Genomic DNA, 15,475 nt, shown 5'->3' with positions numbered 1-15,475 from the left:
AAGGTTCCTGGGTGCAATTTCAGCTTCTGAAATTGCTGGATTCTGAGATTCAGTAGCTGATTTAGGTCTTGTTGCTTCAGCTGGTACAAAATCTGGAATATTTGTTGAGTTTTGGCCGCTCGAAGTCCACTGCCATACTCCCCTTTCGCCAAAGATGACATCTCTTGCCACTGTCAGCTTGTGATTAACAGGATTCAGCAGCCGGTAGCCCTTTGATTCATCACTGTAAAACTAACAAAGCTAACCAATCCTGTTGGGTATCCAAAAAACTCATTCCTTTAAAATAACCAGCAGAAGCACACCAAAGTGAGGCCAAATATTAAATCTTCGCCATAAAAAAAAATTTGTTCAGCTTTTGTCCATTGTTTCTTTCAATCCTTAAAACTCCACAGAATGACAAAGCATGATCATTCTTTTATCATAACCAGCAAAAGAACTGGCCAACAAATCCTCCACCAATTTCAGAAAAACCCAATTTTTTCCCGAAAGACCAAAAAGCTTATTCCCTATATTCCAAGAAAACCGGCAGTGCAAAGACAAGAGATGCTGTTTTGGAACTATCAAGACAAATAAAACATATATCAGGAAGAAGTGCCTTTGAAGGTCTCCTACTCTGCAACAGACTGTTGGTGTTCACAGTATCAAGAACAACTACGCAAATAAAAGCCTTGATATAGAATGTTCATATGCTAAACAGGAACAAAAATGTATACAATAGAACGTGTTTTAGTCTCCAAACTAGGTGTAAGAAAAAGAGAAAAAAAATAAAAATGAAAGAAACTAGAATACAAACATATTTGATTTAATGAGAGAAACCTTGGGTTTATTTGATTTTTAGTTATTAAAAAATGCACATTAAATGTCAAGGAAAATAATCCCAATTTTTTTTTTTTAAATTTTAAAATCATTAAAACAACTTAATATTGAGTTTCTAAGTTTGAATAAAAGTCATTCACAGCCAGTTTGGCACTGTAGCCTGTAACGGTCCATAATGGCCAATTGTGGTCTGTAATGCCCGTTTCAGGACTATAACTTACTGTAACAGCCATTACAGTTGTGAATTGGAGTACCTCTGAATATTGCCCCATAACAGCCTCAGAGGCCACCAATACCATTATATAATGTTTGTGATGGCCGTTACACATCGATTTTTAAAACTGTGGTTGGAATCCTTCGTACCTCGAATTGGTATTTGTTTTGGGGATTCTCGCTCTTTCTCCAATTTTTTTTTTTTCTTTCCTAGTTGTTGAAAATTCTGAGCCTTCTTATTTTCTTCTGAACCTAAGGCTCCTATGAAAATCAGGGCTTTATGTGGACTGTGGCTCTTTATAGGCTTAATACCCATGATTTGTTGCAGGTGAGGAGACCTTTCAAGGCTATCAGTCCAGATATTTGTATGACGTGTTTGGAGGCGAATGAAACTAGTGTGCATTTGTTTCTTCATTGTTTGTGGCTAAGCAGCTTTGGGTTAATTTATTTCGGTTTTTGGGGGAAAATTTGGTGACTGCTGACTGTTGATGCTTTTTTATTGGTGCAATACATGGGTTTGGGGAGGAGTAAGAAAGGAATGGTACTTCGGAGATGTGCAGTTTTGCTCTGTTTTGGACCATGTGGATCGGAAGGAACACAAGGATTTTTAAACACAAAACAAGTCTGTTACCTGTTCATTGGGCTAGAGTTATTTTTTTTGGTTTTTTATTGGGCTCATGTTTTTTATTTATTTATTTATTTTCTCAATGAATTTTGTTATTAGATATTCAGTGGGATTGGAAAGGGGCTCTGATGTAATTGTTTCTGTTTTTCAATTTTTGTTTTTTTTTTTACTTACCAGGATTACTTATCCTCCACCAGTTGTAATTTTCTCTCTTTCTCTTGACGGATTTCTTTCTCCATCAGAAAAAAATTCAGCTGATGTCTCACTACGTCAAACGGTCAAATAAATTTGCAGAATTCAGGACCAAGCAAACTTGGTACTTCCTGGCTTTTGTCTGAGGACATCTAGATATGTGTCACAATTATAATCTATTGCAAGCAACAGAAAAATACTAATTAATTAAACTAACAATTTATTGGACTATTGCTCTAAAAAACTACTGAAGAAACCTTCCTTTAGACCAAAAACCCTCTGGCAGAACTCCTGACTCTATCCTTTGGCTTCCAAAGAAGTTTACTTTTATCTATCCAAGTTATATATGTGCCATCACTTTAGAACGGCAAATCACTGCTAAGAAAAAGCTTCTTCAGCAACTGGAGAAGTCACACACTGACCAAAGAGCAGCCCGGTGCACCAAGCTCCTGCATATGCAGGGTCCGGGGAAGGGTCGGACCACAATAGGTCTATAGTACGCAACCTTACCTTACTTTTTTGCAAGAGGCTGTTTCCCCGTGACCTCCAGGTCACACGACGACAACCTTACCGTTGCGCCTAAGTCACACACTGACCAGCCTACTGTAATTCCTCCTGTATCACCTAACATTCTTACATGCAACAATGTGCTTCATTGAAATTGAAGGGCCAAACCCTTTGACTGAGATGGTAACCAAAAGTTTGGAAGAAAAAGTAAATGCAAGGAAACAGAAGAAATGAAGTAGATGGAGGAGTCTAGCCTCTTTATACATGACATTGTCTAAGGTGCAATCCAAGACGATTTGTGTTGCCTACACAGCATCTTGCAGCATTGAGTTTGTTGTCCTAATCATATCCACTAGTTCAGGCCGAAGTATTATTTGAACAGATTTATTGCTGCTTGCTTAGAAAATTTTGTTTAAATTCAACATTTTTCGTATGCAATCAAGAATATTAAAAGTGGATGGATATATGCAATGCTTGAGCACTTCAAAACTTGAGGATAAGTTTTCTCCAACCAGGGGGAAAATGATGCATCAGGAGAAAGAAGCAAAACAGAAAAAGTTAGCCAAAAGATGATGGTGGGATTGATTTGGAAATTGAATTGAGTGCTGAGTTTTAGTAGTGTTTGCTTTAGTCTGGCATTACTGTTCACGAGCATTATACTGGGCACTGTTCAAGAGTAAAGTTCACAGTTTCTTCAGGTTATTTTTGCATTCTATTTTAGTGGTATTCCTGCCATTTATTTTGATTAATTTTAATTTTAATTTTAATTTATTTGGTGTGATCTCGGGTCATTATTTTTGATGGTTGTGAGTAATTGTTACTAGAGTTTACTGGCAAGAGCCTTGCACAAGCTTTGCTTTGGTTTCTTCTGAACTGGAATGAAGCATTATCATTGTGTTGCTGCAAGTTGATTGCTTTTAACCCTAGAAACAATGAGGCTGAGAGCTTTATGCTTCATTATCTTTACAATTTCAATTAGTTGTGGTTGAAGAAGGAAAAGTTCCTAAAACTTTGCAACCCTAGTTTAACATATTTCCAAGTTCTTTTACAGCCCTAAACCATAAATCAATTTCCCTAGTTTCCCCTACCCATCCTGAATCTATCTCTCTCCTGAATCTCTCTCTCTCTCTCTCTCTTGCTTCTAAGGTTAAAATGGGAAGCACTGAAGCACGACGATCAAAAAAAGGCATAAGTTTTTACTGAAAAATAAACTTTTCTCCTTCCTCATGCCGGAGCCTTGTGGTGTTGTTTGTGTGTTTTGCCTTCCATGTTGTGATGTATTTGAATGACTGTATCTAAGAGTGGCTGAAAATCAGGAGAATAAACCGCTCCTTTGTTGGAAAGAAAATTAATTTTTCATTCTTTTCCTTTTATGTTATGGACAATCTATTGTTAAAATTCACTTTTTGTAATTGTCCAAATTACATTTTAAAACATTTAGATTGTGATTTTTATTCTTGTTCTGTCCTTATTCCTTGCCTTCAGGTTCCAGCCTATGTAGTTCTTTAAACAACATTACTCTGTACCATAGCATATGTATGAACACTGCCATATTAACATAAATTTCAGAATATCCTTTCATTCTTTGTTCAATAAAGACTTTTTTTAATTTTGTGTTTTTGTATTCTTATCAAAGTATTTTGTTTGTTCATATAAACTATTCATTTTACTCATTGTTCAGGATGTTTATTAAATATCCTCATGCCATTTTTTAAACAGGTTCCTGTTTTGTTCTTTTCGAATTTTTGGCGATCATTATTTCAGTTTATAGATTGCATATCTTCCCTTCTCATTTTTTACATTTATTTTTACTTATTAAATATGTTGAAGCTAAAGATATATCTTGTTCGTTTATCATGTGCACTTAGATATACGAAATTGGTGGAGGATCAGGAACTTGTGCAAAAGGCATAATGGATTATATAATGCTGAATGCACCTGCGAGGGTTTACAATAATATGACTTACACGTATGTGCATTTTTTATCTATATTTTTTGTTCATGTCAAGTTAGGGCTTTCATATCTTAGTGTTAAGCTTATACATGTGATCCTTGTGTTATCAACCTGAGCCAATGATGCACAACAGAGAAGCTGGACATGAATTCCACACAGAATGGACTGCACTTTGAACCATCCCAAAATTTCCTTATATTACTATGTCATATTTTACCTGTTTTGGAAGGTACACAAATTTATGTCGACTATATAATCTTTCTATTTACTGCAGCTCTGTTGAAATTAGTTCCTCACTGGCCGAGAAACAAGTGGAAACTGTTGGAGAAGTTCATAGCCACTTGTCCAAGTTTAGAGTAGAATGTCGTGATGCTGCTGATAGGAGTGGATGGGGTATGCTGTCTATTAACTCTGCACATCCGCATATCTGTCTCTTTTCTTTTATTGTTATGGATTAACTGGTAAAAAGCGGAGGGTGCCCATTAATGGAAGGGTTGGCTGATTCACTCCCTATTCTCCCTTAAATAATGTTTGCTTTCATGCAATGGATGAGTTGGCTGAGACCCTGATCCACAATGGTTCATAAAAAGGAATAAAAAGTTAAATTTTCTGCTAGAGCCCGACCTTTATTCAATCATTAAAATTTTCCATTGTATCTCTGTTCTATTTATTAATTGAAGGATATAGTATAATTTAACAGATCATTGGGTTATTAGATAATTATGGTAGTAATGATGATGATTTTAGATGTAATCATTCCTATAATTGACGTTATAGTTATAAATCATAGTAATCACTTTGTCTGTTGCACAAAGATAGCTGTCCAATGAGACAAAGTAGTGATACTTACAGTAGCTCTTACGAAAAAATATGAACATGTTTTTATTTTTTTCTTTCTTTCTGTATATATATATTTTTCACTTTTAAATTATGCATCTTTTAGAACAAAAAGAGAGGAAGTCAAGGGCCTCTCATACCCCATAATAGGGTTGATAATGCTTTCCCACCAATGAAGCATTATTCTGTGACAAGTTGACAAAACACATAAACAAACAGTACTCGGCTAACTTTATGACTGAAGCATTTGAACTCTCTCCATCAATTTTTTTTTGATAGCAAAAGAAATTCATTAATAGGAAGATAATTACAAGCGGGAGAAAAGGCATCTCCCAAGAAAATCTGGAACAGACCAGAGAAAAACTATTAAAATTGGCACGGATTATTATGTGTATGAATGTGGAAGGCATTTAAGAAAGATTACCATTATACCCTTGTCCTGTGTATGAATTTTCAGCAGGAAAGCCTACTAAGAATACATTACCAAATTAAATCCATTTCTTAAAATTTCAACTATCGTAAGTAAAAAAAGCCAACAACATGATAATCCAATTAATTGAAATAATGAGGGCAATATGGTCTTAAAATTTCAACCATTATGTTATATTTTTATATCGTCATCATCATCGTCATAATAATAATAATAATTCTCATTTATTATTTATTTCTCTTTTTATTATTAATTTATTATATACTTTTATAAATATAATAATAGTGTCAGTGTATAATAATACTATATTGTGGGGGCATTAATGTCCAACCAGCCAAAACAGTGAGGGCAATTTAGTCCCAAAAAGAGGATACCCATGGGAATGGGGTTCCCAAGAAACTTACCCATGGGGGAGCAAGGAATGTGATTCCCATGTTTTTTGAGAAGTCTTCATTCCCAAGGCATGTGATATTACTGCCATTTCAGATTCTAGCCCCAAAATGTACGTGGGAATAGGATGTTCTTGGCATCCCATTCCCAGGAATGTTGGAGTATGCAACCATACAGCCCCTTAGGATCTTGCAACCACCATGCCAACATTCTGCAGTATGCAGAAATTCTAGGAGATTAGCTGCAAATAATTTCTTATTGCATATCTTATTCATCATTTGAGCATGAAAGAGGCACATTTTCAGTTTTTAATTGGCTACTAAAACTTGATGGATCCTATTTCACCCTATTGAATCCAGGGGTGAAGCTTCTTACTTTACTGTCTTAGCATTGAATGTTCTTTGTAATCTTTTGCAATGAAGAACATAGTTTTGCATGAACTAAGGCTTAAAGAGCTTCACATCTCATTATTTTCAGTCATTTGAACTATTGTACAACTTCAAGTGAGCTCATGATGATGACAATATGAAACACTGCTTCATCGAGACTTAGAACTCACATGTATATGTTGCCCCACAATTAGTACTACCTTCTAGAAAATGATATAAAAATAGAATTTCTATTGAAACTTATTTAGTGCTGAGCACAAATTTATGTAATGAGTGACAGGGATTTATCGGGACAGGTGGTCTGAGCCAAGGATGTATAGATGTGCATGTGTGCCACTGCCATCTATATGTATTAAATTTGAATGGTATGAGCAATGTGCAGTGGATCCATTTTTAGAAATAATTCTCCCTGATCTCTTATGATTGTAATTCTAGGACTACCTATTACCACTTATCTCTTTGGTCTGACTTATTCATCTTGATGGACTGTGGTGCAGTTTGCCCAATTTAGCACCTCGGTTTAGGAGCCCCTTCAAGGGGCAATCCTACCACTGATTCTTTTTGGCACTTGTTCCTTGAGAGAATTGCAAGGAGGTTGGATGGGTGGAGAAGATCTTTCATTCATTGTAGGGGGTCGTATTACTCTTTTTTGTGCCTTTCTTTTGTCCCCTTTTATTATTAAATCCTTTTTAGAATCCTGGTGTCATGAGCAGGATTTTGTGCGAACTCGAGACTCATGCATGGTGTTATACTCCTCAATGCTTCTCCCACCTTTGACCTCTCCTTCAGACCTCTGGGAGAGGCTCTCTTCCGGAAATCGACCACAGGGGCATCCCTTATGGTCACCGTACTTGAAATTCTACTCCTGACCCTCAGAGAGACTGCGCACACCCATACAACTTCACCTTACCTCTGCTTCAACCTTGCCAGACTTGAATCCTTTACCCTGTAACCTGAGAGGTTGCAAGCACATTTATTGCTTTGTTCTCTGTCTTAGTCCCCTCAATCCATCTCCCTCTCAACCTTTTGGCTAGCCACATATGATGCCTTGCTCAGGCTCGATACATGGATGGGAGAGTTTGCTACTTTTAGAATTGAGAGAAAAGCAATTTCCGTCTATGTTTGGACTCATTGACCTAATGCATCATGGAATATGCATGAAGACATGTATTGTACATCCTTTTGGATGAGGAACTCGTATGGGTTCTAAGGATTTTGGGTGTGCTTTGTGAGGCCAACAAAGGGACTGCTGCAAGTCGCTATGAAGCCATATTTAGAAAGGCAAGGAACAGGGTGAGTTTGAAGATCCTTGGAAATTGCAGAGGTAGGTTTATTTGCATGGAGAAGGACTACAAGAAGTTTCTCCTTGACGTCCACATCCCTGAGGGTGATCAGAAAAATGGGTGGAGGGCCTTTCTTGCTGCTCTGTTGGAATTCTCGTCTTCCACAGACAAGTTCTCCAAAGCCAACAATGGCAGTTGGAGGTGCTCTGAATGCTAGGCCAGAGGAGAAGAGAGAGAGGAGAAGTGTGTTCCGAAGACTTCTGCCAAATATCTCTTTCTCTGACGCAACCAGAGGAGTTGCAGTGACAAGGAAAAAATCAAGAAAAGCAATCATATGCAACCATAGGGACCGGGAGGGCTCTTTTCCTAATAGGCATCCCAACTCCACATGAGAAATCAATTGGGATGCAGGGAAATTTTTTGAAATTAATGAGTGGTCCTTTGAGGGGACGAAAGGATTCAGTAAGGTTGGGCTGGCCACTCAAAGGCCAACACACATGGGATAAAGAAATCAAAATAGGTGTGGGTTATCAAAGACAAAACCATTGAACTAATAGTGGATGGCGGAATGGGCCTAGCCCAAGAAATGCAGCAACCTAGACCTGTGATAGACATGTGAGGGGTTAGAACAAATTGTGCTGGTTCATTGGTTGGGCAGAATTCATAAGTTTTTAGAGATGGTGAAGGTCCAGAGACCATATGCAATGGAGCAGAGATTCCCATGAACGTAAGGGAGCATATGGAAACTAGCAATCGGTTCTCTACTTTGTTATCATATCTAATGGAGGGGGAAGAAGAAGATGAGTTTGTACTATGGTTCGAAAGAAGAGCTGGGTAGCATAGCTGAATATGAAAAGGAACTATTGGTTGATCAGGTGAGAGCCAATTTTGAAGCCACAGAAAAGGAGGGGTTAAAGCAGATTTTTGCAGAAAATAGCAGGGAGTTTGAGGGAGAGTGGTTTCTTAATAGTACATGGACAGCAACGATCCCACTGGAATTGGAGAGGGATTATCTTCAGATGCATCCTGAAAATTCTCAAGCAGATATACATTTTATGAATCACAATTTTGATCATTTGTTAGCTTTAAATAATGAGAGGTCTTTGTCTTCTGACCCCAGCGTTGTGTTCAATATTTCTCCTATGGTTAATTTGGTTATCCCATCAAGTGGTGTTTGAGGGGATGAGCCTGGGAAGGTTGATCTTCTCACGGAGGATCTTGTTCCATCTAGAATTAGGAAAGGTATATTTCCTCTTTCTACTCGACACTTTTTTCTTCAAAAAGATAATGCCAAAGGGAGAATTCTAATTGGAAGGAGGGCTGTGGGTTTCACTTTGCGGGCTGTGAGAGATACAACCTAGATGCACAAAAAATCATTGGGGGCTTAGATATGGACCTACTAGACCATGTGGGAAATCTAGTGAGGGTGGGTTTAAGCCCTAGGCCTTATGATAGGAGAAAAAAGAAAGTTTAGAAAGAGCTAAAAAACCTTGTTTCTTTGATTAACTATGAGGGAGGTAAAGGGATAGGGAAAGGGGGTAAGCGTGTCAAGTTATGAAGAAATTTGGAATGTTATACGGTTAGGGGGCTAGGAAAAAGGAGTATGATTAAGGAAGTATTGGTAAATTACTCGTCCGACATTGTTCTTGTCAAATATTTTGTGAATGGCCGAATGAATTGGCCATGAGTTTTGTATATTATATACAAACTTTACAAGAATGCTATGCATAGAAAGTAAATAAGGTCTAGCGTGATTCTAGCCGTATAAAAGTTAACTATAATTTGTCAAGCCCTATACATGTAAACTAAATATATGCTAATTGTACAAAATAATGAATTGAAATATAAGGAAACAAATGTGGGCTGAACTAAGGAAAGAAATCTTTTGCTTCGCTGTTTGCTGTTTCATTGACACCCCCCCCTCAAATTGGTGTGGGTTGATCAACAAGCATCAATTTGCTACTGAAGCAATGTCGATGACGAGTGAGAGCCTTGGTGAAGATATCCGCAATTTGTTATTTAGTGAAAATGTGTGGAAGAGTGATGACACGAGCTTCAAATGCTTCATGGATAGAGTTACTATCGTCTTCAATATGCTTTGTGCACTCATGATAGATAGGATTGGCCGTGATCTAGATAGCACTCGTATTATCGGCATGTAGAGGTGTAGGATCGGTCTCAGACAGATCTAGCTTAGCAAGCAAGCCTCGAAGCCAAATAATTTTAGAACAAGCAAGAGACATCACCCGATATTCAGATTCCGTCGATGACTTGGAAACTCTATCTTGCTTCTTACTCTTCTAAGAGATCAATGCATCACCTAAGAACACCAACCAGTGATGGAGCGATGTGTATCCACACAACCAGCCCAATCAACATTGCTATAAGCAACAAGGCAAGTAGAATTGCCTGCAAGGAAGAATAAACCACGGGCAGAAGTGCCCTGAACATAGAGTATGATCCTACGGACAGCAGCCAAATGAAGTTGACGAGGAGTCTAAAGAAATTGGCTGACTTGCTGTACAACAAAAGAAATGTTTGGTCTAGTAATGGTGAGATAGACACGACTACCCACCAACTTCCAATAAAAATTGGGATCAGCTAGTAAATTACCCTCCTCTTTGCGAAGGTTGACATTTAATTCCATGGGAGTCTCAGCATAAGTACCCTTTTGAAGCCCAGCTGTGGCCACCAAGTCACTAGCATACTTATGTTGATTGAGTGAAATACTGTGGGACTACGATTCACCTCAAGACCAAGAAAATATATGAGTGGCCCAAGATCTTTCATATGAAAGGACTTTGAGAGATGAGTCTTGAGCTGAGCAAGTAAAGCATAATCGGAATGTGTAATTACAATATCATCAACATAAACCAAAAGAACAACAATACCCATGTCTGATTTTGAAGAAACAATGAAGTGTCATACTTGCTCTGCTTGAATGAAAATTGTAATAAAGTGGTGTGAAATTTATCAAACTAGGCCCTCGGAGCTTGTTTGAGACCATAAAGAGAACGACGAAGCTTACACACATGTGAAGTCGGAGAGGGAAACAAGCCCGAGGGTGCCTTCATATAGATGCACTCTTTAAGATCCCCGTGAAGAAAAGCATTCTTGACATCCATCTAATGTAGTGTCCATTCACTGGAAGCAGCAATAGCCAGAATCGCACAAACAATAGTCATCTTAGCCACAGTAGCAAAGGTCTTTTCATAATTGACACCAAATTCCTGATTATTCCCAAGTGCAACAAGGCGAGCTTTGTAACAATCCAGACTTCATCAGATCGGACCTTGACTGAGTAAACCCATTTACAACCCTGAGGAACAATAGTGGGAGGACAAGACTCAATGTCCTAGGTGTGATTGGCCTCTAGAGCGGCAATTTCTTCCTACATATCTTGTCGCCAACAATCATGCTTGGCATCGTGTGAGTTGGAAGTGGGAAAATCTAAATTGGACAATGTAGCAGTAAGAGCTGAAACAGAGTTACCAGAACTTGAAGAGGGAAACCCATACTTGTCCGGGGGTACAGACACTCGAGAAGAGTGATGTACCAAAGGCTTTGGAGGTGCTGCAATTGACTAAATCTGGAGCGTGGTAGGATCAAATATCGGATAAGCTATCGGAAGAGACTATGGGCGGGGGTGCTGCGTATACACAATACCTGGTTTGAAAAGAGAACTGACTAGATGAGGATCCAAGAACTTCTCCTCAAAGGAGGGGACAATCACAGTAGGAGAGGAGGGTACAGAGGACATAGGAAAGAAATGTTAATTTTCAAAGAAAATAACATTCCTAGAAATGTGTGTACGATGTAATGTAGGATCATAGCAAACAAATCCCTTTTGACACACATTGTATCCCAAGAATGCACATCGAATAGATTGAGCAGATAATTTATGTCGCTCATGAGGAGGTAAATGAACAAAACATACACAACCAAAGGTACGGAGGATATCGTAACTAGGTTACTTAGCAAATAAACGGAAATAGGAAAACTTCATGAGTAGGACTTGAGAAGGTAAACGATTAATCAAGTAAGTAGCAGTTTTCAGAGCCTCAACCCAGAACAAGGATGGAACATAGGATTCTAGCAAGAGAGTACGGACCACATCTAAAAGATGACGATTTTTCCGTTCAGCTACTCCATTCTGTTGGGGAGTGGCAGGACATGAACGTCAATGAATAGTGCCTTTAGAAGCCAAAAATGCCTGAAACTCAGTAGACACATATTCACCATCAGAATCTGTGCGTAATTTCTTAATAGAAGTAGAAAATTGATTGTCAACATATGCTAAAAACTCAGTGAAAGTACAAAAAACCTCAGATTTAGAGTGAAAAAAGTAGACCAAAATCTGCTTTGATCATCAATGAAAGTCACAATAGTATTTAAATTTTTCATGTGAACTAACTGGGGAAGGTCCCCAAACATCACTATGGATAAGCTTAAAGCACTGAGAAGCTCTACTAGCATGCAAAGGGAAGGGAAGAGGTTTTCTTTTACCAAGTTTGTAAGAGGCACACTCAAGAGATAAAGAAGAATGTTCTTTATTACCAAGTAAACCAGAGTTCAATACATGCGATATGATCTGAGTATTGGGATGACCTAAATGACGATGCCACACCATACTAAGATCTGAAACATTATTACAAGCAAAAGGCTTAATAGAAGAAACTGGAGAATGTGCTGGAATATGCAAAAGTAGTGGAAACAAGCGCCCTACTGTAGGTCCCTTCGCGATTGGCTCCCCCGTTACCTGGTTCTGCACAACACAACCATCACGAGAAAAATTAACAGCACAATTGTTATCAACTAATTGACCAACAGAAATATGATTTGTGGAAAGCTGAGGAGCAAGAAACACATTAGTGAACTTAGAAGAGGCATTTCCGATAGCAGCTATTGGCAAAGAATGCCATTGGCAGTCTAAATAGCAGATTGACCAGCATAGGGCTGAACATGACGCAAGGTAGTGGGATTATTTGTCATGTGATTCGAGGCACCCAAGTCCGCATACTAGAGATTAGTAGAATTGTTACCTTGGAGCCCCATTGTTAATAATGCCGAAACTAGCATTTGTTGCACCATTTCAGGTGTGCAGTAATTCGCTGGAGGAGGTGTAGGAATAGAGAAGTCACCTGAAGAAGAGCCAAGAGCTGCAAATGTCACTGTGGGGGGTACACTAATAGAAGTCTGGAATGTCTGGGCTTGACGATTTTGCGGGCGGATGCGACATTCTTTGATAATGTGACCCTTCTTGCAATAAGAGCATAATTTCTTGGAACAATTATCAGCGATATGTCCAAATTCTTTGCAGCAAAAACACTACAAAGTGCTAGAATGCACAAGTGGTCCTCGTCATTGAGCAACATAAGCCATAGGGACAGACCCGAAACTACCATGAGATTATGCCAGAGTAACTTGAGTACTAAGCCGTTGTTCTTACGAAGTAACTCACGAAAACAAACATCTAGAGAAAGAACAGGAGAGCAATTTAGTAGAGACTAGCGAACAGATTCATACTTGGGGCAGAGTTTCATAAGAAACTGATCATGACAACTAGTCTCGTGAAGACGTTGAATAATGGGAAGAGAAGCCACAGGAACATCCATAGTAACCAGATCAGAATATTCATTCTAAAGAGTCAGAAACCCCGAATAGTAGTCTTGGTTGGAACGATTGTCATATTGAAACATGGCAATCGTATGCGCTAACTGAAAACGACGGGCACCATTATCTTGATGATATACTGTTTTTAAATAAGTCCACATGGATTGAGTGGTGCGATAAGGTTGCAAGTTGGGGACAATATGTGGCTCAACCGAGCCAAGAAGCCAAGACATAATCCGAGCATCAAGCACAGCCCATGAAGGACAAGCTGCAGACTCCTTGGATTTATCAAGATAGGGTGCACAATCCGTGCCATCAATATGACCCCAAAGATCTTTTCCCTTAAGGAAAAGTTCAAAATGAAAAGCCCACGTAGAATAATTGTTGCCCGTAAATTTGGCACACAGGTGCGGAGTCCATGCTAAATAATGGAGAAAATCGAGAAACCCTAACAAAACAAACAGTGCCGAAAGAAACAGACCACCAGAAAATCTAGAAGCCCGAAATAAACAATGTAGGTACAAAGAAAAACCAAGAACCTCCCTGCACTAAAAATTAAATTTTTGAACAAAAAAAATGCACTAAAAATTAAATCTTGAACCAAAAACCTTTTGTGCCGAGAAGATAGGTGCCAAAAACAGCAACAGAAAGCTGTTGCCTGCTTGCCGAGAGTCACAAACAGCAACAGAAACTGGAGAAATAAGTGGCAAACCTGAAACCTACTGTGCCTGCTTGCTGAAAGTCTCAAGCCTGCTTGCTGAGAGTCGCAAACAGCAACAGAAACTGGAGAAATAAGTTGCAAACTAGAAGCTTGCTGTGCCTGCTTGCCGAGAATCACAAGGACATAAACTGGAGGAATAAATGGCAACCCAGAAACCTTCTATGTCGACAGCCACGCAGCCACAGAAGTACCGAAAGAACAGAGAAAAAATTCTAGAAGAGTAAACAAAACCCCAACAGCCACGAAACTGAGAAGACAAAAAATTGAAGGGGAAAAAAACCTAGCAGTCAGTTGGCTCTGATACCATGTCAAATATTTTTTGAATGGCCGAATGAGTTGGCCTTGAGTTCTATATATTATATATAGACTTTACAAGAATGCTATACATGGAAAGTAAATGAGGAGCATGATTCTAGCCCTATACAAGTAAAGTATAATGTGTCAAGCCCTATACATGTAAACTAAATGTATGCTAACTGTACAAAATAATGAATTGAAATATAAGGAAATAAATGTGGGTTGAAGTAAGGAAAGAAATCTTTTGCTTTGTTGTTTGCTGTTCCGTTGATTGTTCTCATCCAGTAAACTGAAGTGGAATTTAGTATACTGAAAGGGGGGGGGGGGGTTAGTTAGAAGCATCTGGGGTGGTTGTTCTAGGGATTGGGAATTTCTACCCTCGCATAGTGCCTCTAGTGGTATCGTTGTCATATGGGATTCTCAAAATGTATCCAAACTGGATACACTGGTATGGTCTTTTCCCCCCTCATTTTGTGTTATATAAAGTGAAAGGGAGGGGTCAATGGTGGGTTTGTTTTGTGTATGGGCCTTTGAAAGCAACTTTTAGGAGTGCTTTTTGGGAAGAACTTTACTTTGTTTATGGTTTCTGTGCTCATAGGTGGACAGTGGGAGTGGTAAGATTTTGCATAGAGAAAAAAAAGGGGGGGGGGGGGTTGCAGAGTTTCAGCTAGTATGCAAAACTTTAATTCATTAATTAGGGATTGTCGTTTGCAAGATCTCCCCTTGGGAATCACTTCTTTTACCTGGTCAATAGGAGGGAGGGGTAGAGTGGTTGCTAGTAGATTGGATAGATTCTTACTTTGCAAGGAGTGGGAGGACAAGTTTTAGAATCTCACTGTATTTACTCTCCCTAAGACCACATCTGATAACTTTCCTATTTTGTTGGAATCTTTAAGGTGGCATGGGGCGCCACTCCTTTTAGGTTCGAAAACATGTGGTTGGACCATGTGACTTTCAAGCTGTTGAGCAGGGAGTCTTGGGGGGAGGTAATGGATAGGGGTTCGAAAGGTTTTTGGATTCATGAAAAGATTGAAACATTTGAAGGAGAATCTAAAAGTTTGGAATAAAGAGGTCTTGGCGATGTTAGAATTAGAAAGTATAGACTATTGGGTGAGTTGGCTTATTTGGATAGGAAGGAGGCAGAAACTAATCTCTTGAATAGTGAGGAGATTAGAAGAGTTTGACTAAAAAATGAGGTGGAAGAGGTG

General features: G+C 38.7%; 1 protein-coding gene across 4 annotated transcripts in view; it reads left to right on the top strand.

Moving 5' to 3' along the window:
* LOC131152343 (uncharacterized) overlaps positions 1 to 15,475 on the top strand; it is a 100,112-nt gene that overhangs the window by 26,871 nt on the left and 57,766 nt on the right. For all 4 annotated transcript variants that reach the window (XM_058104177.1, XM_058104178.1, XM_058104180.1 and 1 more), the window contains 2 exons: positions 4,222 to 4,322; positions 4,582 to 4,700. In XM_058104177.1, the coding sequence (XP_057960160.1) occupies positions 4,222 to 4,322; positions 4,582 to 4,700 (220 nt within the window). The remainder of the gene's footprint in view (positions 1 to 4,221; positions 4,323 to 4,581; positions 4,701 to 15,475) is intronic.

Source organism: Malania oleifera, chromosome 3 (genome assembly GCF_029873635.1).
Source record: "Malania oleifera isolate guangnan ecotype guangnan chromosome 3, ASM2987363v1, whole genome shotgun sequence".
Taxonomy (NCBI): Eukaryota; Viridiplantae; Streptophyta; class Magnoliopsida; order Santalales; family Ximeniaceae; genus Malania; species Malania oleifera.
The sequence above is the reverse complement of the archived record's forward strand: the minus strand, read 5'-3'. Positions and strand labels throughout refer to the sequence as shown.